This window comes from Lepisosteus oculatus, chromosome 6 (genome assembly GCF_040954835.1).
Source record: "Lepisosteus oculatus isolate fLepOcu1 chromosome 6, fLepOcu1.hap2, whole genome shotgun sequence".
NCBI lineage: Eukaryota > Metazoa > Chordata > Actinopteri > Semionotiformes > Lepisosteidae > Lepisosteus > Lepisosteus oculatus.
Window position 1 is genome coordinate 12,753,579 of NC_090701.1, and position 23,731 is coordinate 12,777,309.

A 23,731-nucleotide genomic window follows, 5' to 3' on the forward strand; every position below is an offset into this window, starting at 1 on the left:
TATCTGGAGCAATGTCTTTTACCATGTATGGTTGTGTTTTTTTTTATTTTGCTCATTGGGATTTAAATGGGATTCCCTTTTTCCTCCAAAATAACCTACCTACTGTACCTAACCTAAATTAATGTAAAAGGTGTCAAACTGCCATTTTATCAATTCACATGTAAGGAGAACATACTGTATCTCTATTTTGTACTTAACATTTCTTATTTATTGTATGGTCTGTCCAACCTTAAAGAGATATTTCTTGATTAAGTACTAAAGATTGCACTGATGAATACAAATGTTCATTGTAAACCATCAGACATATGTTATAAGGCAGTACTATGCATTGTATCCAACCAAGCTTTTCTAACTAATGAATGCTGCATATTTCTCATTGAGTTTCTAGCATTTTTCTATTAAATTCCTCTTAATCATGTACTATATCTTTTGTATACTGTAACTTAATATCATCAATACCTTCTGTAGCTCTTTTTTGGAATTAATGCTTATCCCCGTGACATAAATTCTATTCTAAAATATACATACTCTATACACAGGAAACGGAACATGAATACACGTCTTATTGGCCTTTTGCTTATATTGTGTCACTAACAACCATGAACTAACATGTATTCCAATGCTGGTCTGAACTAGGCTGAGTGCATGGCTGCCTCTGAGCTGCACTCTCAGGCTTCCATCTGCTAACAGGTCATCTAAAGAAACAGTAGTTTCCCTGTAAGGCAAGAATCCCAGATTCTGATTTTGTTTTCCCCCCACCAAAAGATGGAAGGAAATGAAAACCTGCTGTTCACATCCAACAGCCTTAAATGCTAAACAGAAAGGGTCAACTTGTAAGAACCCGTCCAGAAAAAATGTTAGCAGTCTGGAACCTAACATCCACCAAATGAATGTGGAATTTGTACAGCCGAGGGAACAGATTAACAATTTGCTTCATTTTGTAAAAATTCTGTCAACATCGCACACACGGACAGCTTTCTCCGTAAGAGTGTTTCACTAGATAGTTTCACTTACAATTTCCAAAAAACTGTGCATTAAAGTATTGGGAAAAAATAACAACTAACAGAAATGTACCATAAGGAACTTTTGGGATTTTTGGGGGGATTTTTTGTTAACACCAATAACACAAAACAGAGATGGAGTAACACTTTTTACATGATGTTGGCATCTTGCTCCATCTAATCCATACATATATGTATATTCTAAACCAAAAAATTACTCAGCAACTGATGTAATGCATACTACAGTACATAATTTCCAATGACAACTTCCAAATGGCTAGATGAGATTAGATTATAACTATAAGAACAGAATATGCCACACATACAGTATATAACCAAAGTGATGCAAATTTTATGGTAAACAAAATATAAAATCTTTATGTTGGTAATTTGGACAAATCTTTCTGGAGAAAAACATTCACGTCAACAGGTCATACGATCATTCTATGCAACACAAATACACAACAGTTTATGGATGCCTGTGTTGCACCCTGTGAATCGCCAAGTGTATTATTCTAATTAAGCTTTTGATCTATTCATTCATTGCATGGTCCAATTGCACAATTTTACAAAGGATCTGGCACTTTTGAGACTCAGAAGCGAAGAGTGATGGCAGCATTAAATAATTTCTCCTGTATACTTGTAAAAGGCTTTTGAAAGAACCAGTAGGTGTATAAGCACTTAATGTGGCTATGAGAAAAGAGATAAGTTTTAACAGTGAATGATCACTGAGGTCTCTTCCTTCTCGGAACATAGTCTGTAATGGTGGTGGATGTGGCTTGTAAGGCAAAGATGAGAGAGGTTTAACTGTCCTGAAGCAAACTATACTGTGAGCATTCACTGTAAAAACATTTGCATACAAAGACGAGGCACTAACGACTCTTCTCAATTACATTTTTCGAAGTGTGTTACACATCAGCAATCCTTGTGTATGCTACTTTCTTTTTCATTTCACCACTACATAAAGTAATAAAATACAGTATATAGACTGGAATCCCTCCAACCATTGATAACAGTGCCTTTCACGTATTTAGAAAGCATACAGTACACTGTAGGTACAGTAATTAATGTGAAAGAAAAATGGAAAAATATTGATTGCACACGTATTCAACACCACTATGTTTCCATGGCAAAATCTTAACAGGACACAGTTTATCCTTTCATCTGAAGGGTTGACTACAGTATGTATTTGTCTTCTCCTGTCTTGTTCTGTTGCACATATAATTTAAAAACTTTGCATTCTTACCAAGAATAATGACCATTTTCAATATCTAATCAGCTGCTCGGCAGATTAAATTAAATCCTGTTTCCACTAAAGAACAAATAAAATGCTCTGGACTCTTTCTCATATTGTTACCTTCTTAATTACAAACGCCGACAGCAAAGTTGTATACAGTAAATCTTAAATATGTCCTTCATTGCCTACATTTCACTTGAGGCCTGTTTACTAAACACACCACAGAAATGATTGAGATCCAAGTAGAGGATATTTTCATGGACATTGATTTTCTTAAGTAAACATTAAATAGAAATGGAAAGAGTTCTATTTTTATAGATTTCTCCTTTGGGAAAAACAGATCGGAGATGCCCTCTTTAGAAGGTGCTTTATTATGCAGAATGTTTTACTTAAATGTTAAGTTAGTAAAGGAACAGTAATTGAAAAAAAAATAGTCTTCCAGATTTTGCTTTTAGGGAAACATCCATCTGAGTTAAAAACTCCTTATCATGAACTGAAACATTTCTTGTTCTGTAAGTCACACACAACCCAGAGTTCTATAGGATCTTATGAAGACCTATTGGTAAAAGTGGAAATGTACTGTATCAGTTTCTGTCAGCTCTGGAGGCTGAGCTGAACAGGTAGCAAGCAGGTGCAGGAGGTTCTAATTTCTGCCTGGGTACCCAATTGGATGGACTTTTATTGAATAATTTTAAAAATGCTCACATTTCGCTTTGCCTTATCACAGCAAAGAAATATGGTTGCTAGCTCAAAATATGTAGCCTAGAGAACTGACAGCATTAAATCTCTTTGCAGGCCCAGAAGTGGGAGTTCTGCTGTGAAATGCAATTTGATTTAGATGTACTCAATAAGGCAGCCGCCTTCAAAAAAGAAAGGAGATCTTTTCACTCTCCAGTGGTAATTGAATATATCACTGTCTTCCTTTAACCAGATGACCAAACCTGTCATTATGTGACAGACTTGCTTGCAATCATATCTTTTGTACTAGTTCAAGTCATTATGGAATACTATCATAATCATTTTATAATAAGAAATAATCTAAAAATCTATACAAAAGAGTGAGACAAAATACATTAACAATCAACAGACAAAGTGTATCAAAACAAAAATAGTTTTATCAAGTAATTTTTAAAGTCAAACTCAAGTCAGAACTGCAGAATTTCTGATGCATAGGAAAGAATATTGCACAACCTAGTTGTACTGCAGGTGAAGTTCTGTCACCCACAAATTGTAGAGGGGAGAAAAAAAAGATGAGCATCAGAGGACCAGAGTCTGAGTCTAGCAGTGTTATTTATCAGAATTTTAGAAATATAAGGGGGAGCTTATGGTTTTAAATGTTAGGGGCATGATCTTGAAGTCTACAGAGAATTCAATAGGCAGGCAGAGGAGGAATTTCAAGACCGAGGTCAAATGTCCACCAGAACTAGGGCACTGCTACGGTCAACCCTACATTTGCCCATATTTTTCTCAAATTTAGAATTTTGTTATATCCACCAGAACTGTGTTCTATACTCTGCATATTGAATAGCCAATTGTAGTTTTTTTTCATGTCTCAGTTTACCGTGATGAACCACGCAAACTCCTCCAAACCAACCTCCTTTGGGCCACTTGTCTTTTAAGATGCTATGGGTACAGTACCACAGCCCCATATGAGAGCTTTAGCACCCACTGGGGAAGAAGTATGTCACCCTCTAACTGCTCCAAGGTCTCCAAACATCCAGGAGACCACAGGGGTGACTATGTGGATGAGAACTAAGACCGTCCCACCCAGCTAATCCCCACCCTACAATGGGGAGCTCAGCAAACTGTGCGCCGCCACTTGGACAATCCCTTTCACAGCTGGCTAGTGATGGGACCCAGGCCTGAACCCCTGGCTAGTTTTTGATTCAGCTAATGAAGCATTTTCAGTTTTCTTTAGCTTATTAGTAACACCCCAAAAAATCTTTCCTTCAGCTTCTGTAGTCCGCTTTACAGATAAACAAATAAAATAACTCACTTCACCTTCATACTTTAATATTCTGTCTAAAATAATATCAGATATCTCTTTTTGTTGAAAGAAATACTAATACAGTCATTTGAAACAGAAAATTGTAACATTAAAAAGTACCAGATTAATTAAATAGAATAATTACTGGAGATGAGGTGACAACAGCTTGGTGAAATTATTTTCCTTCTAAATATTCGCACACCACAGAGGTCCATGAATGTGTGATATGCCAGAATCAATGAGTTAGTTGCACCAGAAAAGTAGCTGTCAGCAGGAATGCTTGAACATTATTAAGATTATTCACTGTCACTACAAGCCAGATTTAAACCATACAGTCCCATTTGTATGGAGAAGGCATACCTGAGACCATGCAAATACATTTTAATTCTGAAAATGAGATTCATTCTATTTCTATTTAATATTCACATAAACAAATCAGAGCCCACTTAAATATCACTGCACATTACATTTTACAGTTATTTTCTTCTTGTCATGTTTGATGGGCTATTATTTGGCTTAGATTGAGGTAAATGTAAAGACGATTATACTGTATTTAAGATTTACAGTGCTTTCCTGCACTGTGTTAGTAATAAAAAGTGCAATAATGTAAAGAGGGTCCAGAGTAGTTTAGTTTGCAGAAGTAGAAAAACTGCTGACTCACAATCGTACAGCTGTATCCAAAAAAACAGCAAACATGTCTGTTTACTATTATAACTGAACAAAAAAACACAACTGCATGTGTCCTGTGAGCTACTATTGTAAATTTAGGCTCTTGCATTTTCATTACGCTTCAAAGCTTTATAAACACCAAACTGTTGATCATTCTAGCTGTTGACCTACTTCAGACACTCTCAAGATGATTCCATACCCTTTTTGAATGTGTGCTATCAGAATGGGGGGGGCGGGGGTTTACTGTGCTATGCTAATCTTTTAGTCAAAACAAAATTTTGCAGGTCAAAAATCATGGATTATCTGTTTATGACATTCATGTGTTTAATTTAAAAAAGAAAATAACGTCCAGTATCTTACCGCTGCCCCTCTCAAATAAGCGCAGCATAGGTGAAATGTGCCACCCATTCCTTTTAACATCAGAATAAAGGTAACCGACAGTACAAATGCAACTTTCACTGACAAAACTGCCGCAAAGAAAACAGATGATGTCCTGTCTGACTTTGATCACCCATAATAGAGCTAGTGAAATCACGTATACTTGGGCACGGGCTTGCACACTTTGGTCTAATTTCGAAAGTGTCTATGACTTTACTCTTACCTGGATACCTTGTTTAAATTTATGATCGCTTGCTTTTTTTGCACAGTCAATAATTCTCCAGATATTGCTACTGTAGCTTAGGACACTGCATGCATGACCTTGCCATTTGGTACCTTACAGCCTTTTCAGACTGACAGACTACACTTAACTGGAGAACTGACATAATACACTACATTGAATCAGAACAGTCAACCATCAGGAATATCCAAGCTGTGAGAGTGTTAATTTTTTATGACAACTCAAACCAGACCTTTCAGTACAATTGTAAGCCCATGAGGAAACAAAAACCAAATGACTAGGCCATTGGACATACTGGTATATTCCTGGCACAGTGTGTCTGAGAAAAGGTAAATAAAGATGATGACCAGCACACACACTCGACTGACTTCAAGAGTGTAAAATGTCACTGAAGAATGATAGGTTACATGATATGACGGTAGAAGCATATCCTAAAAATATTGTGATAAAAGACAAAAAGTACTATAAAGCCATTTGAATATCACCAATAATAATAATAATAATAATAATAATAATAATAATAATAATAATAATAATAATAATAATAATAATTACAGCATTTATGTAGTGCTTTCCATCAAAAAGATGCCTGAAATGTTTTATACATAGTAGGATGTTTTATACATAGTAGAATTCATCTGCCCTGATCAATTTAGTGGTAAAAACAGAAGCCTGAAGTAGTACTACCACACAGCTGATAAGGTGGGAATGTTGCCTGTATCCGAATGGTGATCCAGAGTAAGTATCATAAATACCCAGACTCCTCGAAACATCAGCGCGCAATCTTAAATGGTCAAGATCTCAGTTCATACAAACGCTTGGAACTATATCTCAGTGTGACCTACCACTGCACTCCAGGCCAGACGCGAAGTTCTTGGAAACGACTTCACAAATCCAAAAACTGACAAGATAAAACATCAAAGTGACGCAGCAACTTCCCATTAAAAATGAAGATTAAAGAGCTCCTCACTAATTGCATGCCATTTGTAGCTCATGTGAATACACTGCTTTCTTAATTTGTTTAAGATCTGGACTTTGAGCATTTTAAATCAAGACTGTAACAGAAGGTTGCTGGTCAACAACATTAAGGATCAACGAGAAAGGCCTTAAAATGAATGCACTGCTAATCAATGAGTGAGCAGCAAGGCACAGCTAATGACTGGTGCACCAAAACACTTACCATTATAGAAACCTTAAACCTATTATCATGCTCTGTATTCTCTTAGTGGCCACTCTCTTCAGCCAAGCATAATCTAACCACTCATTAACCTCCCTTCTCTATTCTCCTAAATCCTTATCGAAGACATCAATCAGGTTAATGTGGACTTAACTGTTGATTCACTCAGAATACTTGGTAATAATATACACTTAGAAAACCAGACACCCCTCTGGGTCCTGACAAAGCAACATACAATTCACCTGAAAACTACTAATCCATATCCCGATATAAAAAGACATGCAACACTGGACCTAGTCAGTACTGGCATAGGAGACTTTCAAGGAAACTCAGGTTACTGGTTGCTGTTGGTTCAGTAGGTGACGATTTTTCCTCTGAACCAGAGGTCCACATCCCCAGCAGGTGAAAGTGCTGCTCCTAGGAATAGAATTATTAACCCCCCTGTCTTAGTTAAACCCCACTGTGGGCTACATTAATTCAAATGGAGAATGTTTCTCAGTTCTCCCCTCTGATCTGCCTTGTAGCGAGGCAGTTGGCCTATGTGAGTGCTTCACTTCTGTGGTGGCTTGGCATGGGAACCCTCCTATTTGTAATGCACTTTGGATTTTTTTAGGATGAAAAGCAGTATTTGAATGCACGCAATTAGCAATTCTTACTTTGATCTTCCCCTGGATATTCAGATACAAGCCATGTGAATTGAGTGGGACAGACTCAAAATACAAAAAAAACAACAACAAATAAATAAAAATCTACAGTATTTAAGTGAATATAGTCCATTTAAACATAGAACTACAGTATATTACCTTGTAAGGTAAAGGGATTATAAACGCAGACAGCAATTCTCGTTATGTCAGACTGTACCCAGTTATCTTGTGAAATAAAAAACGTTTTAACTGAAAAAAAAATAGGAATGCAAACCTGAACATCTGAACCTTTTTCTTCCTAAGAACGAAAGGAATAAAAAAACATCTCTTGGACTGCAGTGCACTTGGAACTCTGAGAACCAGACTAATGAAGGACATTCTCATTACTCTCAGACTGGAGAGCAGCCTGTTCCACATTAATCCATAATGCAAAATCCCATCAAAGACTGAAACTTAGTTTATCCTCTAAGTTTCATTTTAAAAGCACCTGTGGGGCCTCCATCCCTATAAGAGAACAATAATTAACAATAGGTGAACATTAAGAGGGGTTTGAAAACACTTAAGTTATTTTGCAACATTTACACCAGAAAACGTGCAATTTCATATTCTCTTATTATAATTATTGTATTGTTGTTTCCGGTAATGTTTATCTTTCACCACAGTTGGTAGCATGGCTGTAACTCGATTATATAATCCGCTCTCGCATTGTAGACTTCAGAAGTCCACCGGTGTTCTTCATCTCACAACGAAGGAGGAAATTCCTTGCACTGACACCATCCATACCCAGGGGATAATTCATGTTCAACAGCAAGAAACACTTTACGCTTCCTTAAAAGAAATAAAGGTAACTTTTCCTTGTGGAAAAAAAGACTAATCAGGTTTAAACCTACTGTATGTTCGGAGACTAATAAATGTATCAGTAGGTGCTCGATTATTGCAATGAAATGCTCTACATTTCATTTGTAAAGCATATAATAATAACAACGTTATTTACTATTAGCTTTTCTGGAAATCTGTTTTGCATAACATGAATTTTCAATGCATTACCTCCAATGGAAAATATTCTTGACCGATTTTTCTATTTTTATTAACAAATGCACATGTATAACAGTGCTGGAATCGCAAGCGTCCATGATCTTTCTTGCCATACAAAACACTCTACATGCCTGGCATTTACATAAAAGCAGGCAGCGTTTCTTGTATGTTTTCCATTCACATAGGACTAGCAAGATTTCGAATATGTCGTTCAAGCTCATCAGGGGATTTCTAACATCATTTATAGATATTTGCGTTTTTGTATAAAGTTTCCTACTGGTGTGCACTATTAATAACCACCACCCCCCACCACCAATGTACCGCTTTACGCCTGTTTTCCACTGAGTGCCTAATGTAATATTGACACGGCTCCAGAATAGGCACATCCTTAATACTACAGTATACCACTGGAGCGCAGCTGCGATATACTATGTGCACGATCGGCAAACATTGAGAACAAATAAACTGACACGGGAATTAACGGACTTACCGAATTTTCTCTCCGCGGCGACAATAAAGGGGGAATGGAAAACTAAAAGGACGAGCAGAACGGTGTAAATCGAATCCATTATTCTTGTTGATCCATTGCACACTTTCGCTAACAATCCATTGTGCTCTTTTTTTTCTTCTTCTTCTTCTTCCAGGGATGAGAAAGGGGGGGAAAAAGACGGAGAGAGCGGAGGGAGATGGGAGGATGCCTGTGTTCAGGGAGCCCTGTGCTCAAACTCTCTCCCGCAGTCAAGCGGCTTGAAATCAGCACTGAGAACAGCACCCTGTGGCCAGGCCCCTCCTTCAAGTCCTTGACGTCAACTTAAAATACACACGCTGAAAGACCTTGGTCCATAGTACAGCCTGACAAAGTCGTGAGACGGAAAGCGTCGCTAAAAGGAAACACCTACTGGATTTTTATAAAGCGGAATTCTACGCTGGGATTTTCAGGCTCCAGGCTTCTATAATGTGGGTTTTTTTTTTTGCCATCGAAATTATTATGATTTCCGGTTACGTTAAATACTCTTAAATATTATTTTAGGCACTTCCTATAGCCTTTGCTTTTATTATTGTTTGTTTTGCCTATGCCACACTCTGGGTTAGGACTGGGGAGGATTTGGAGTCGGCACATCACCCTAAATGTTTGTTAGATTTAACAGGTTGGAACCAAAACATTTCTGCAATGCTAAACATTTTCATGATTAAATATATGCGATTATTGAAGTTTGTCGCTTTCACTGTTTTTGTTTTTAATCGTAGCAGAAAGCAGTGCAAGAACACATTGTGATTTGATCGGTTCGTTCATGGAGAAATATGGATCACCACTACAGAAGGAAGACATTGCTATTATTTACACGTGTTAGCATAGCAGACTTGTAATATTTGTCCTAGAATATTCTCCTGTTCCTCCTTAGTCCCTCCCCAACTGTGTGACGTTATTCTTAACACGTGTACAAAAACACGCGTGTAGTACAGCCTCTGCACATGATGCTAAATTGCCTCTTCATACCAGCCAGCCCAAAAACTGCCAATTATCCAGGAGCTTGTCCGAGTTAGTAATACGTTTCACTGCAGGAATATGTTCCCAGGAATATCATGTTAAACAAGAAACACAGTTTACACAATACTTTCTTACATATGATAACTTTTTTATTGTACAGCGAAATGTATTATTGCATTAATGAGTAGGCTGAAATTAAACATTGCTTAACAATTATAATTGCTAACCATAAACATCATCCTGCATTACAACATCACAATATAAATGCAAATGCTCATATGCAGTATGGATAATAATGCTAATTTTTTAGCTATGTGAAAGCGTTAAGTCTTCATTTTAAATGATGTAACTGGACCCTTTTCTGTAACCACTTTACAAGGGTGCACCCAGGCTGCATTGACTCAACTGTGGATGAAACACCAGCTCAGCCCAAATGTCATACTCACATGCCTATGGGTGATAAAAAATTCGAATTAACCTAGTCAGCATGTCTTTGGACAGTGTTAGGAAACCAGAATACAAGGGGAAAATCCACACAGAGCCAGATTCAAACCCAGCACTCAAGAGCATCACCCACTGTGCCTTTGCGGTGCTTGTAAAAAAACTGGGCAAAGAAACCAATAAACATAATAAACTTTCTTCATGGGTGTTTTGCTTAAGGCTAGGTCAAATGGCAGCCTAGTATTTTTCCTTGAAGTCTCCATTGACGTTGGAAAAATCAAGAAAACTTTACCATTGGTCTCTGGAAATGTTTTCTTTTGTTCCAGCATGTAAAATATTTGAAGCAGAGAATTCCAGTTGACACTGAAAATCGGATGTGCAGCAGTTTCATTGTGTAGTTGATCTTTAACTGGTTTGCTCTTGTGAAAATATTTTGCTGTTTTATTAGGTGTCCCATGGTGTACAGTATATACTGTGTAGGACAGCTTTTTCCTACAGTACATGTTGTTTGTTATCCATGGACAGTTCTAGAACATTTCCCCCATGAATAAGGAGGTCTGGGTGTAATACTCAAAGTGTGAAAAATGGCAAATGGCCCTGACAATTACTGCACCTTCTTCAGAGACAATCGCACATAGACCCCTTTCCTCCTCTGTTGCTGCAAAACGGTAAGAGCCATTAAACAGCACTGATTAACAACTGCTGGTTCTAAATCAGGGAGGAGATGAAATAAAAAAAAACTATGGGCTTTCAACTGAGCTTTTAGCTGCTTGACTGAAGGCTACATTTAATTGTATTTCAAGAAACTTACGCAGTATCACAGGATCTTTGTAATTTCCAACCGTTTATGGACTTCTAGAAATAACTAAAAAATGTCCATTAGTTTAACACAGAATTCTCCTACCTAATTAAGGGCTGTGTTTGAACACTAAATAGCATAGAAAACTGAAAAATGTTGGGTTCAGTCATTAATGGATCTTTAAGGACAGAAATGAACGATACTGCAATCTCAATTGAATCATCTGGTGAGACCTCAATTCTTTTTTGCTTCTTTGTATTCACTCACTTTCACATTTTCTTTCATTTTCTACTTTCCATATGCACACGTGGGCAGTTTTATGTTTCGGTGGCAGGATTTTCATTGTGAAGTGACAGGTGGTTTATGTCAATGAGAACAGAGCTGGGGGTGCAAACATCATTGTGCTCTAAAGTAACCCCACTCTTTGTCAGTTTGTATAATAGTTATTTTATGTATCTACAATATACAGTACAACTTGGAACTTCCAATGGTGTCATTTTTCCTTAATGCTCAGCTCCCTGACTAGGACCTACAGTATATATCTGTTAGGGGAATACAGAGATATGTAGGCGTGCCACACTACCATGCCTGCGAGTATAGCCATTCATCATTGGACACAGTGAGCTCCACAGTGTCTGATACCAGCTGGGGGAGTGGCACATCCTCACTGCTATCTCTACAAACATTAAAGTACCTGGCAAGTCACATGGGGAAGGCCAAAATAATCTGGGCCAGATATCCCCAGTTTACTCAGATCATACTCAGACAATCAAACGCCAACCGATGGACCATCCCATTTGCAATTAGTGAATGAAATGGCCAAATCTAGAACTCAGGTGATCTGGGCCACAGAGCTCAACTACTGCTCAGTGCAAGGTAACGATTGCCCCTATACTGCATATGGCTTTTAGTCGTACTTGCTACCACCAATAACTGCAATTTAGTATTGAAATCTATTTTGACATAAGTCAATGTTACTATAATGATATCAATAACAGGAGGTATTAGGCATTTAAGAAGTCTTGTGAAACTCTAGACATTTCTCAGGCTTACGATTTTAACCTCTGAATATTATAATTCAGGATGTACAGACTACAATTACACTGAAACTAATATGACCTATACTACACATAAGGCATAGTCTTACTGTCTCTAAAAATGTACAAATATTTCGTTTTGTGGATGTTGCTGGTTAATAATATGCCTTCTTGCATTGCACTCTCTCTCCGTTCCAGAAAGAATAGAAACTAGAGCAAATCAACTGGTCAGCTTTCTCTGCTGTTCCAGTCATTGCTATTGGAGAATGAAACAATCATGTTGAGCTGTCTGAAAGAGGTTGATGTGTTTTAATTCTGTAGCTAAACAGTCACAAGCAGAAGCAGAGAAAATGAAATGCTCCTACATATTCGACTATGCACTATATTGTATCAAATATCAGAGCCTCCTAATGTTAACTACTGTAGGTACATGTACAGTACATACAAACTAACCTCTTGCATTCCTTTCTCTTGCAATGTATGCTTTAGTCTGTAATTACCTCCCCTGTAGTGTTTGTCAGTCCACTGAACATTTTATATTTGACTTTGTCTGAGCTATGAGCAGCCAAAGAGTCCTTAGAACTCGTTTGGATTTTCAAAACCACAAGAGTAAGTGTACAAGATGTCAATTGGAAATTTGAGTAGGGAAGCACATGGCAACAAACATACTATAAGTTAAAACACTCACGTAGTATTATATAACAATTAAATTACATCTCATAATTCTATTTAGTGATTGATTACACACAAAGAACAATGTTCTCCAGACGAACTGAAGTGTATCTCAACCTGGACTCAGGACTGGGGTTCTTTTTCAAAGGGTTCCTAAATTTCTGTCCAAAAAGGTAATGTCTCATAGATGTATTCAGTCTCTGTAATCCCTGAACTGTTCAAAACTATGACTAGTGAAGTATTCAATTATTTAAATAGTTAAGAACTCATTATAAGAGTAGAAACCTTGAGGCCTGAATGTGTGGGAGTTTTTTACTCCTGCTTTAGGTCAATCCCCTTATTATAGTACTGACTGAACCGGAGTCCTGCAAAGACATGAATTTAAAGTTTCACACGGATGCTTGGTGTGGATTTAATTATTACTCTAAAGGTAATAGAGGGAGCTAAGTACAGTTGAGACTTTTCTTCAAAGTTATTCCTACATTCACCAATATCTTTACATCCCCAAAGCAATAAAGACATTCATGTCTTAGTGTGATGGCAGCCTCCTTTTACTAGACAACTATGGAAGGTGTGTACCATGTACAGTATAACTAGGAATTTAACAATCATACTGTTTACCCAAAGTTGAACAAAACACACAATACACAGGTGCGCAAGAACAACACTATTGCTTTTTATGCATGTTAATGTAAGATAACGTAAGAGAACTATGTATAACCCCACAAATTACTTCTAATACATTTAGTTATTGACTAGACTTTAGCTACAGTACATGTACAGTATATTACCTTAATTGTCTAGTAAGGAAAAGCTGGTTATGTACCTGTACAGTAGGTAGTACTGTACTCTAAAAATGACTGATATTTCAAATATACCTACTATTCTAAGCATAAGGGACATTATTCTAAAAAAACAGTATTTATCATTGTAATTGTATCATGTAATTCATTACCAAATATTGCTACAAATACAAATACTGTTCTGCATACTTACATCCAGGATTTAAGGTTACATGGGCTGCAGGAGTGCATTTCTGAGAGAGCTTTTCTAAGTGATGATGCTGTGCTAATAGAGAATCCTTTCTCTAATAGTGAAACCCAGAAATGCCTTTTTGTTTCTAGCAGGTACATCTGTGTGTTAGCAAAGCCGAATGCTTTTCTGTCACACCTGTACCGAAAGCAAAGATGACATCATGAGAGGACACAATGGGTGTCGGACTCACATCTTCAGAAAATTGCCAGGGCATGAAAATGAAGTCTAATAGGGCTTTGCTGAAAGCATCTTCATCATTTACTGAAACAACACCAATAACTTGTGTCATTCATACTTTTTTCTCTCGGTTTGGTAGTACATAATGCAGTACTGTGTCCTAGTGAAGTAGAAAAAAAGAACAAGACAATTTTTAAAATAAAGAAAATGGCTTTTTCACATTCTTTTTCAACATGCTGTGTTTGCCAGTGCTCACACATGCCCATAGAGGAGCTTAAGTGAGAGAAGTTTACCTTGATGTGCAGTTGAGTGGGCAGTTGCTGCTAACTGCTATTTTCCTTATTGAGCATCATCCCCTCACTACTGTGACTGTCAGATCAATTAGTTACTTTATCATAGGAAGCAGAACTAAACCTCCAGTGTAAACCAATTGTTCCACTTTGGAACTGTGTCTTTGCCAGGAATATTCCTCATAAAAGCAACAGCGCTGTTAATATAGCAAAACTGGGTCACTGTCAAACTTGTCTAAACCTACAGATGCTAAGTGGGTATCTTTCTCATGTAAGAAAATGAAGACATCTAGTCTTTTCTGGCTTAAAACTTTTGGCTCTGCCGTACGATCTTCACAATGAGATGAACTGATGTTCACATGAACAATAGCATGGCGACATTTGACGTTCTTGTCTGCGACACTCCTACCTTTTGTTGTCTTGATACATTTCTTTTGTTGCCACACATTTTTTGTTTTTGCAAGAATGTTTTTTTATGACCTTCTGCTCATCATGCCCTTTAAGAGTTACCGTTTCCAGTCTGGGCTATATGGTGAAACAAGCTCCTGACTTCTGCAGGGGAGACACATCTGTGCCTGAGAGCACCAGGTTACGGTAAAGAGTGGAATAGGCAGGATTAGTTTTAGTTTACCATGTGTGTGGGCATTTTCATTATGTCCAATGCAGACGTCATTCTAGAAGTCTGGGATCTCAGAGGACGTCAATTCCAAACTGGAAAAAAAAATAAAAAGGAAAATGGGTGATTATAAATAGCACACATATGGATACACACTGTACATTATATATTTTTACCAGCAGGCATGACTAACAGGGAGTTTGAGTACTAAAAGCATCTGTAATAACAGGTGCTGTAACTACTTTCCCAGGAGCCAGCAGTTTATAGTAATGGAATGTGACTCACCTTAAAATAATGACTTATTTTAACATACTTTCAAAAGTTCCCTGTTCTGTTAAATTGTATTGCGAGGCCTATCGCAAATTTGTCTTCCATATTTTGTACACTGTAATTCTATTGAAGAACTAATGGTTAATTCTTGTTATTAACAGGCTATTTTGGCCCATCTAAAGTAGCATGTAAAGTAGCACGTCCCTTAATTGATCCATGGATCTCTTCTGGCCATTCTGTACTCACACAATCCATCCATCCATTTTCTAATCACTTCTTCCAAAGCAGGATAGGCAGGGGAGCCGGGGCTTATCCTAGCAAGCAACAGGCACAAGATGGTACACCCTGGACAGGATGCCAATCCACCCCCACAACCCTTTGTGTTAAAATGCTGCTCCTGTTCTTAGTCTTGCAAAAGTCTGCAAAAGTCTTTCTGCAATTATACAATCAGTCATTAGTGGGCAGAGGACAAAAACAATGATAAAGACACGTGTCAAACACAGAGAAACAAAAATAAAGTGTGCTTCATAGTTTAAAATTCTATTAGGGACAAACAGTTTATTACAATAAAGATCTCAACAACAATAGTGTGTGAATACTAAACCCGACCCTAGCTAGGGTGTCAACTGACCTGTTCCGCAATCAATAACTGAAACCCCCTGGACACCGGATTTCGATATGTTCTCCTAATCTAACAGTATGACTTTGAAACAGTCAAAAGCAGTGTTAAAACCTCTTGCAAATGCAACAGATAGTATAATGTTTGCTTGCAACTTTTGATCTGACCGACACCGTTTTTGGATATAATTACCGAGCGGCGCACTGCGCCATCCAAGCACTGAAAAGTTTCTGAAAAACATTTCAGTTAGGAGCAAAGAATCACCTGTCCTAAAGGTGATCTGGGCCCCAAAATCCAGCGCTGAGCTTAAAAATGGTCTAAGTAGAGGTTGAATGTTAACCCTAACCCTAGCTGGGGTGCCAACTGAGCAGTTTCACCCTCAATATCTGAAGCCCTCCAGACATCGGATTTTGGCATGTTTCCCCAACCAAATTGTTTAAGTGTGAAACAATCAAAAGCAGTTATTAAAGCTGTTGCACATGTTTTAGATTCCATAATGCATATTTGCAACTTTTGAACCGACCGACTCAGTTTTGGGTTAAAATTGCCGAGCGGTGCACCACACCATCTAGGCACTGAAAAGTTTCCAACTAAAAAAAATTTCAGTTAGGAGCAAAGAATCACCTGTCCTAAAGGTGATTTGGGACCCAAAATCCAGCTCTGAGCTTAAAAATGGTCTAAGTAGAGGTTGAATGTTAACCCTAACCCTAGCTGGGGTGCCAACTGAGCAGTTTCACCATCAATATCTGAAGCCCTCCAGACATCAGATTTTGACATGTTCCCCCAACCAAACCATTTAAATGTGAAACAATCAAAAGCATTGATAAAAGCTCTTGCAAATGTATTAGATTGTAAAATGTTTGGTTGCAACTTTCGATCCGACAGACTCCGTTGTTGGATACAATTACGGAGCAGTGTACCGCGCCATCCAGGCACCAAAAACTTTCTGAAAAAAAATTCAGTTAGGAGCAAAAAATCACCTGTCCTAAAGGTGATTTGGGCCCCAAAATCCAGCGCTAAGCTTAAAAATGGTCTAAGTAGAGATTGAAAGTTAACCCTAAACCTAGCTGGAGTGCCAACTGAGCAGTTTCGCCATCAATATCTGAAGCTCTCCGGGCATTGGATTTTGACATATTCTCCCAACCAAAAAGTGTGAGTGTGAAACAATAGAAAAGCATTGATAAAAACTCTTGCAAACGTATTATATTTTATAATGTACAGTCTGCTGTTCAGGCCCATTTTGTTCAGTAATAAGAGTGAATTTATTTTACTGTTCGGAGCTTTTTTAGTGGTGCAATTTCTGTCATCTCCAGATAGAAACTAAAATCAGTTTATTTAAGAAGTATGCAATATTCATCTTCAGAAGATTATTAAACAAATCAAGAATCAAGTCGGTTTTCCAAAGACATTATCTGAAAGGTTTTCAAGGCTTTCAGTACATTATTTTAGAAGCTAGAGAATGACTATAAAACTCATACTCCCAACTCTTTCTTGAAGAAAAAAATAGCCCTTGGACCCTTTCACTTCATCTTTATTGTTGCATGTTTACTTTGAATGTTTTTTTTAGAAATGTTTCATCTGGGTCAAACTATGCCATCTTAAACACCTTCACTATCTATACTTTTTACCATTTGAACATAAGTTTTTTAACTCAAACATAGTTAGGGGTTAAGAAATTGTGCACCAAATTTAGAAGAGGAGCTCAAAGCATTGATAATTGTCCTGTTGTCTATATTTCTATTCATGCTTTCAGGACTTTATTTGGATTTGTGATCATTCCAGTTCATCGTCTGCCTCCTCCAAAATTGCTATGGATTTCCTGTGCTGTCGGCAAATGTGGAGGAGTTTATTTTCCATCAAATAAGGAAAAGAAATGGAACTGGAGAAAAAAGGAGATTAAAGATGGGAAGAGATGCCAATTCTGAAATACATATGAAAAATACAGAAAGAACTATAACAATACTCCCCCATAACAAAAATCTTTTAGCCTGTTTCAAAGAAAGATTAAAAAGAATGAGCAAGGATTACTTTCCCAATACCTTCCATGACCAGGACAGTAGCAGTAATTCTGTTTAGTTTTACAGTCCTCATCATTGTAAAAGCTCAATGGGCTTTTGACAGGGGAAGGGACTGATTTCATCTACTACTAAAGTGAAACGTCCATCTGGGTGATGAACTTAGAAACTGTTTCGCCAGTTGAAACAAGGTGGGATGTTTGGAAAGCAGAACTGTACAAGCCCAGAAAAGAATTTAACATCGTCCACCTTGACACTACTCTTTACCAGCTTTTTCAATCGATTAATGACAGTGGAGAGTGCAATTCTTACCATGCCCAGGGTTTGTAGACTCAAAGGTCCCTCACTACTTCTCGGGTCTTTTGAGGGGGTGCTAACATGACCCTCACGTCCTCTACTTCTCCTGGGAATATAGGGGTGGGTGCCCAAGATCTTGCAAAGCTTCCCATGTTCTCCCCTGCCTCCTCTGAGTGCAATGTCATCTGCCTCTGGCCCCGGTGACAGCAGCTCTTCACCTGTCTTGGGAAACAAGCTGTTGTTCCTCCTCACCTTCAGGGACACTTGGGGCTCAATGAGCTCCTTCTCCCTCTGGCACTGCCAGGCCCAAAGTCCGTTCCCTGGTCTTTTTCACTTCGACATTTCCAGAGAACTCGTGAGACTTGGCCATCGGGGTTTGCCAAATCAGTCTTTCCTCCTCCACGCATCTCTTAGGGTCACTGAGGAAGCCATTAGTTGCAAGGAAGACCAGGAATAATCAGCTTAGATTATTCGTGGTGCTTCAAGACCCCTGAGGAGGCCAGTTATTCTGCTCTGCATCGATAGGAATCAGAGAGAAGAGCATCTCAAGAGCTTCCCTCGTCTCTGTCTTCCACTGCCTCCGCTGTCGTTCAATGACACACAGTGCCATTTGAGCAGAACTGTTTTTCTTGGCATTTCCATTTAGGAGACGTCACTGCTTCAGTGGCTTGCTAGTGCTCCAGCCAAAAAAGCATGTCATTTTTTGTCGCTCAATTTCCTTTTCCTTTTCTTTTTTCTTTCCTCTGGCTGGTCTCCAGTATGGCTTCTGCTCATTTCAGCAAGAAACCTGGCGGATCAGGGATCACAGATTCTCCACTCGTCCATCAGGCCTTCATGTCTGTCTGTATAAGGGCGGGACACACTCTGGGCTGGTGCTCGGCAAGAGTAGCCATCTTTTGCTTGGCCTTTCCAGTTGCAACTCTGAACCTTTTCAGATTCATTGCTCAACTAGTGCAAACACTTCTGAAGTGTGGGTTTGCTCTCAGGCCGGCTGGATTAAAGCTAGTTGACCTGCGCCTCACAGGTGTCCATCTTGGACTCCAGGTTCTTCATCTGCTGCTCATTAGCCTGTGTTATTATATACTAACACACCAGCAGTTAACCCCATGTGAGAATGCACTTTCAAGACCTTAAACAACAATCTAATAACACAGCTGATGAAACAGTTTACAATTCTTAAAGGCCCTTTGGTGGCCTCTAGTGGCACGTTAGCCACAACTGCAGGCCCTCCATAGCCTACAACAGTGCATTTAAACAGCTTCAGAAGCAGTGGTGCAATGAGGTTTAGGGAGAAACAGCATAACATGAGTTCAGCTTTAATTCAAGGAAGGAAGGCCTGGTTCCTTTTCTGTGGGGAAACACATTTTATTGCATGGAGCCTTTTGCTGATAACAATATGGTTCAAATATCCTAACCAGCTTTAAAAAAAGCATCCTGCATGTACAAATTGCTTACAAAAGCCAGGTGTTAATTTTAAGCATGGGTAAGACAAAATTCCAGGGGAATCCAAAATTTTAGTCTTCCTAATTCACCATGCGTCACAAAAGAAATAAATGTTAAGATTCTCATTCAAATGCATTCATTTTCCTTACCAGCAAACCCCAAGAGCCTGGGCTACACTACAGGGCTCTGCTCTGAGCATTTGAGCAATCTATATTCATAGCACAAAAACAACAGACTTGAATCTTGAATAGGAGCTTGTTTGTTTAGGAACAATTTCAGATGAAAATATCAAATTTATGAGAAGATGAACAAGGCACAGAGACTGTAAGAGCAAATTGAGCACTTGTTTAGATTGTTGCATATTGGGATAGGGCTCATTTTGAGACCGTTACAAGGTCATGCAATCTCCTAGGAAACAGGATAGCATTGCATGTGATGAGTGCATTTTATATTAGAATTGACACTTTTCACCTGTTCATGCGAATGAGCAATGTGTGCTCATAATGACATGATCGCTTTCCAACATAAAATGTATTCATTCATCCTACTGGCTGCTGAAACATATTAGTTCACCACTCAACATTGGACGTGTAATACAAGTCTTAAAACCAACAGTGAAACTTTTAGTGGACTAAACCAATTAAAACTCGAAAAGACAAATCAGGCCAAACAGAACTTGCTGAAATGATCATTCTTTTTTTTAGTATGGGAAATCAAATACTTAGATTTTTGTCACAAACAAGAATGTATAATCCCATATTGATCCTTTTAAATGAAAGATTACAAGAAGTCCATTTCAACAACATGACTGGGCATTCTATTCTACACTATTTGAGACAGTTCTCTTATTCTCAATCTACAGTAGATGCATCACTTAAATTCCATTTGTGTCATTGTTACACTGATGCGTTTGAAGATGACAAATGGGCAGACAGTCAATACCTTTCAGAAATAAAGATACTTCATTCAAACGGTCTCAGTCTCTATTCTAGATTCAGCTCCTTCTTTGTAAGATGTACCTTTAGAAAGAGTATATTGGCAGGTTGTTCATTGAACACTTTCCAGGATATAAATCACAGTTTGTTTTTGTAAATCAATCACAAAAAGACTTGAACTCTTTGTCCTCATTTCTTAGAGTTGTGACTGAACAGCAAAAAACTGTTTCAGAATCATAAAGACCTTACAAAAAAGATGTTTTAGAATTCAAACCCCTAAATGTGTATGCTGATAGGCATCAAAAACATCAAGGAGAACTTGGTTCAAACCAAATATAAACCTAAGACAACTAAGATGTGCTAATGAAAACTTGCCAAAGCATATTTAAGTTAACCTGAATAATACTAAAATATTCCCTAGTAATGCAGGATATCTTCAGTATGATATTGAATGAAAAAATATGAAGCAGCACAGAATGGGAGCTATTGCAGGAGAATCGCAGATGGCAGCTGGTAAATCTGTGTTATTCAGTTAGATCATTAAAATTAGAATGCATTTTTCATTGTCTATATCCAGTCTAACAAAGGCTACAGTTAGGAAACAGCCTGCATGTTTTGTGCTTGGAATACAGCACTGGAAGAATTTCAAATATCAGCATGCTGAAAATTCCCTGCCACTAAGAATGCTTTTTAATCATGCATATTTTCATAAGAATTCTACCCATTGTGCAAACGGAGTTATCAGACTACATTTTTCCACACTATATAATTCTATTCTATCATATTGAGTACGACACCCGAATGTCTCACAGTTTATAATTAAATCATTGTAAATGTGAAATTTAAACAGTTTTAATAGCAAGCAGAAGATAAGTAATGTTTGGGTAATAGGATTAAAACTGTTTTATAATACAACAGTATTGGGCTGACAAGAAGGAAATGGCAGTATTATTGTATGTATTCATGGTGGAATTATTATTGAGGAAGTATAACATTATTTCTACCACCGATGGTGTCAATTGTGGTAGTATACATTAACCCTGCCTACTGTGATGTGTACTAACAGGTAAATCCATTCATACTCAACAAAAAATTCAAAGAGTAATCATACCTTAGCACAAACTCACACCACTGGAGCAAACCAAATGTGAGAAAATTAAGTCAGGTGCTCACAGTGCCAAAACAATTTGTGCTGAACATACAGTAGTATAGGGACCAGTGGTCAAAATACTAAAACAAATTTTAAGAATAAACAAGAGAACACAAAACAAAATAAAGATTTCTTAAAGATATGTAATAACACTGAAATAAAAGTACATCCCTAAGAGTTCCAGTCTAAACTATTTCCATATATAACTCCTAGAAGCTTTTACATAACAAGAAAAATAATTGTAACTACTGATAAAAATAATGGCTACTATATTTACTAATGCACAAACTATGCCCTAGATAATGTTTTGTTTTACCAGAGAAATTTAGTTTTTTTTCTATTAACATTTGTATGTAACACATAATTCTAAAATATTCACAAAGGATAACATGCATGTTTTTATTACGTAATTTACTCCTCTGGCACAACTAAATAAGTGTGTATAGTCTGAAACTAGTCTGCTTCCTCTTTCAGATGCATATGAAATATATCTGTGCAAACCGTATCACACTTGCACTGACAGCCCAAATGGATACCCTGTGCTACATACTGTATAGTATACTGAACACCAAAAGAAATGTATCACTGCAGAAAAAAACAAATAAAAGATATTAGGAGAATACAGGTTAGTACCAGGTGAACTGAAATATAATTTAATTAACATTCTCCAACAAGTGATCCACTGTGAAAGTCACAGGCTAGAGTCGTCACTAGTGTGGCTATGTGGGAAATTTGTCCCAAATCACAGATTCTGTCACGTAGGGCTCCGGTAAATTACTCTACTACAGCTTGGACAAGCACGTGCTTCTTCACAGGTCTCAGACTTATGTGACCCTACCGGATTCCACATGTAACTATTATAGTCTCACTGTTACACATGAAGCCGTGTGTTGTCCTGCTGGAACATTGTAATGGCAGGATAAGCCTGCAGGAAGAAGAGCAGGGAAGGTCCCAGGACTTCCGAAAGTCATGCAATCACATCGAGATCAATTTCGACAAGTGGAGTTCAATAGAAAGTAGACACTTCTTTCCAGAACATTACACTTAGACCACTCCATCAATTTATCTGTTATACACAATTAGAGTATTATTCACATTGTGAAAGTATTCGCCACACTTGCCATTTGACACAAAACCTGCATTCATTACAAAAGAGGACTTGGGTCTACTGCTGGCATGATGAAGTGAGGTGTTACCATAACATACCAATAGCGCAAAGATGTTTTCTTGAAAAGTGGGGTAAACTGGATTCTTCTTTTCTTGCCTCATTTTCACCACACTTTCCATTAAACAGTTCCAATAACATCATCATCTGCACCCATTTAGCTCTTGGTAATGATGTCATTCAGTGATTAGGTAAGAGTTAAGGTCTTTCAAATGCATCAATGTCTGTCATGAATTAACATTTAATTAAAATAATGCCCAGTATCTAGTATTTAATTTTACTGTATCTAAAATCTGCACCATTTTTTATCTAAAAAGGGCCCTGCCTTTTATTAACAGAGGATTTGTTGTGAAACTAGTCCATGAATGATGATACAGTAACACATCCTTTTATTAGACTCACGGTACACAGGCAAGTTATTCTTATTTTTATCTTATAGCAGGCAACAGCCTGTGCTTTTTTTCCCCTTGTTAATCCATCTTTCGATAAAACTCACATTTTAAACACTAGTCATAGCTTATATCCCTTCCATGAGTTTTGTAGAAAACAAGGTAGCAGCTTTATGATCAGCTGATGCAGAATACCAATCATGTTCACATTGCAGTGCCTAAAGCTTTTGTTTTTTAAAAGAATGTCTCTCCACACAATAGCTTTCATCGTCACGGGCAACCACAAGAATTCAAAGCAAATGTGGATTATAATTGGTAAAACAGGGTTCCCAAAAAACTGACTATATAATCAGCAGATGAGTACATTGCAAAGTCCTGTACTATTTGCTTCTGAAATCATACATGGTTAAACAAAGCAACACGTTTCTTTTGATGATTAATATATTTGTCATGGTTTCTAGTTTTCCATGAGTAAAGATGATGAAATTGCTATGAGCACAGTATTAAATACTACTTGGAATAC

At 37.7% G+C, this 23,731-nt stretch overlaps 1 protein-coding gene across 2 annotated transcripts in view; it reads right to left on the reverse strand.

Moving 5' to 3' along the window:
* ptprn2 (protein tyrosine phosphatase receptor type N2) overlaps nucleotides 1–9,218 on the reverse strand; it is a 317,622-nt gene extending 308,404 nt beyond the window's left edge. Inside the window, exon 1 of one of the 2 annotated variants that reach the window (XM_015354876.2) lies at nucleotides 8,860–9,218. In XM_015354876.2, the coding sequence (XP_015210362.2) occupies nucleotides 8,860–8,938 (79 nt within the window). In that variant the 5' untranslated portion in view covers nucleotides 8,939–9,218. The remainder of the gene's footprint in view (nucleotides 1–8,859) is intronic. The other variant, XM_015354875.2, reaches the window with a different exon arrangement.
* Nucleotides 9,219–23,731: the final 14,513 nt, after the last annotated feature.